General features: G+C 39.8%; 1 protein-coding gene across 1 annotated transcript in view; it reads left to right on the top strand.

Moving 5' to 3' along the window:
* The first annotated feature begins 493 nt into the window (after positions 1–493).
* LOC311099804 (uncharacterized protein) overlaps positions 494–3,215 on the top strand; it is an 11,429-nt gene continuing 8,707 nt past the window's right edge. Inside the window, exons 1-3 of the mRNA XM_084140553.1 lie at positions 494–555; positions 650–765; positions 959–1,202. Of these exons, the coding sequence (XP_083996679.1) occupies positions 495–555; positions 650–765; positions 959–1,202 (421 nt within the window). The 5' untranslated portion in view covers position 494. The remainder of the gene's footprint in view (positions 556–649; positions 766–958; positions 1,203–3,215) is intronic.

The following is a 3,215-nucleotide window of genomic DNA, read 5'->3' as shown; positions in this document are numbered from 1 at the left end:
ACTCATTTGAAGGGGTGTCCACATATATAGTGTATCTTCCCCTACTATTCATACTACAACTATTTTCACATTGCTAAAACACTGTACATAGGTGATAATATAACACTGTCTATCTGTTTGAAACCTTTGTGAGGTTTGTTTACTGTTCATTTCAGTTTTTTGTTGAGGTTGTTTTTGTTACATTTCACTTTTGTTTGTTTATTTCATTTGGCAAAATAAACATGTTTCCCATGCCAATAAAGCCCCTTTGAATTGAATTGAGAGAGAAAGAGAGAGTGTGAGAGAGAGAGAGAGAGAGAGAGAGAGTGATAGAGAGAGAGTGTGAGAGAGAGAAAGAGTGAGAGAGACCGAGACAGAGAGAGCAGATTGAGAAGCTCACTCTCTCTCCCACTCATTCTCTCTCTCTCTCTTTCTCTTTGTCTCTCTCTCTTCCTTCCTCCCTCTCTCGCTCTCTCTCTCTTCCTCTAACCCCAGTGTGAAGGGACCAGGCAGACATGGCTGCCACTCTGAAGGGAACTGTCGTCTGTCTTCTTCTTCTCTCCTCCATCAGTCAAGGTGAGGCTGGATCAGAACTCTTCTTCTTCTGATTGTGAGTAGAGAGAGAGTAAAGAGGCCAGCTTTTTCAACTGTTGTGTGATTTGATTGACAGGTGTCCATGGAGTTGAAGTGTTCCACCGTGAGTGGGTGAGAGCTGTAGTGGGTGAGAACGTCAGTCTACCCTGTTTACTAGGAGAGAAGGAGGGACGTCAACCCCTCATCTCTCAGGTAAATGTGTTTTCTCTCTTTTTTTTAAGGGTTTTAATTGCTGTAATGTGTCCTTGAGTGTCCTGAAAGATGTCTATCAAATAAAAATGTAGTTTTATTTATTATAGCTAGCTACCTTAAGATGAATGAACTAACTGTAAGTTGCTCTAGTTAAGAGCGTCTGCTATTTGACTAAAAATGTAAAATGTTACAGGTTGAATGGAGGAAGAAAGGAGAGCCAGAGGACCACAAGCTGGTGGTGTATAACCCTAGTTTTGGGGAAACCCTCAGCTGGCCTAACGTCACCCTGGAGCTGTCGAATAATGGAGAGAACAATCTAATGGGCACATCTCTGGTTCTGAAGGGTGTAGAGGCTAGGGACAGCGGGCGTTACATCTGCGACATCACCACCTACCCCAACGGTTCCATCAGGAAAGTCACTCGGCTGAAGGTTAAAGGTATATTGAAGTATATCCTCTGTAGTGTGTTTATTTTATTTTTTATTTTATTTCACCTTTATTTAACCAGGTAAGCCAGTTGTGAATAAGTTCTCATTTACAACTGCGACCTGGCCAAGATAAAGCAAAGCAGTGCGATAAAAACAACAACACAGAGTTACATATGGGGTAAAACAAAACATAAAGTCAAAAATACAATAGAAAATATATATACAGTGTGTGCAAATGTAGCAAGTTATGGAGGTAAGGCAATAAATAGGCCATAGTGCAAAATAATTACAATTAGTATTAACACTGGAATGATAGATGTGCAAGAGATGATGTGCAAATAGAGATACTGGGGTGCAAATGAGCAAAATAAATAACAATATGGGGATGAAGTAGTTGGGTGGGCTAATTTCAGATGGGCTGTGTGCAGTATCTCTGTGTACAGTATCTCTGTACTGTTCTACTCTGTACCTGTATGACATTAGACAAACAATGACATGAAAGTAACCGAGGTCAGGGGCGGACTGGGACCAGAAATTGTCTCTGGCATTTCTAACACACAAGCCCGATTTTTCCCTTGAGGCCCCCAGTAATAACCAGATAAGGATAATTTTGCCCCAAAAAATATATATATTCAGAAAGGCCCACTTGGCTAAAAATGGAAATGCCAGATGGCCAATCCGCCCCTGACCAAGGTGGTTTGGTAAAACACACTTCTGTGTTGAGTAAAACTAAAACCTGAAGCCTTGGCTTTAGCTCAGCAGGCTGGTGTGTGTATGTGTTGTTTGTATAAATGATTCAGTAAATGTTTCTCTATCCATATCGATATATGTTAAAGAGGGTGGGACTCGAGCTGCATCCCTGTCTCACCCCACAGCCCTGTGGAAAGAAATGTGTGTGTTTTATGCCAATTTTAACTGCACACTTGTTGTTTGTGTACATGGATTTTATAATGTTGTATGTTTTTCCCCCAACACCACTTTCCATCAATTTGTATAGCAGACCCTCATGCCAAATTCAGTCAAAAGCTTTTTTGAAATCAACAAAGCATGAGAAGACTTTGCCTTTGCCTTTGTTTTAGTTTGCTTGTTTGTCAATTAGGGTGTGCAGGGTGAATACGTGGTCTGTCGTGCGGTAATTTGGTAAAAAGCCAATTTGACATTTGCTCAGTAAATTATTTTCACTGAGGAAATGTAAGAGTCTGCTGATAATGATAATGCAATGGATTTTCCCAAGGTTGCTGTTGACGCATATCCCACGGTTGTTATTGGGGTCACATTTTTCTCCACTTTTGTGGATTAGGGTGATCAGTCCATGGTTCCAAATATTGGGGAAGATGCCAGAGCTAAGGATGATGTTAAAGCCAATTGGAATTTGTGGTCTGTATATTTTATCATTTCATTTAGGATACCATCAACACCACACTCCTTTTTGGGTTGGAGGGTTTGTATTTTGTCCTGTAGTTCATTCAATGTAATTGGAGAATCCAGTGGGTTCTGGTAGTCTTTAATAGTTGATTCTAAGATTTGTATTTGATCATTTATATGTTTTTGCTGTTTGTTCTTTGTTATAGGGCCAAAAAGATTGGAGAAGTGGTTTACCCATACATCTCCATTTTGGATAGATAGCTCTTCGTGTTGTTGTTTGTTTAGTGTTTTCCAATTTTCCCAGAAGTGGTTAGATTCTATGGATTCTTCAATTACAGTGAGCTTATTTCTGACGTGCTGTTCCATCTTTTTCCGTAGTGTATTTCTGTATTGTTTTAGTGATTCACCATAGTGAAGGCGTAGGCTCAGGTTTTCTGGGTCTCTATGTTTTTGGTTGGATAGGTTTCTCAATTTCTTTCTTAGGGTTTTGCATTCTTCATCAAACCATTTGTCATTGTTGTTAATTTTCTTAGGTTTTCTGCTTGGCATTTTTAGATTTGATAGGGAAGCTGAAAGGTCAAATATACTGTTCAGATTTTCTACTGCCAAGTTTACACCTTCACTATTACAGTGGAACGTTTTGTCCAGGAAGTTGTCT

This window comes from Coregonus lavaretus (genome assembly GCF_964263955.1).
Source record: "Coregonus lavaretus genome assembly, chromosome: 24".
NCBI lineage: Eukaryota > Metazoa > Chordata > Actinopteri > Salmoniformes > Salmonidae > Coregonus > Coregonus lavaretus.
This window is presented reverse-complemented; position numbering and strand designations above follow the sequence as displayed.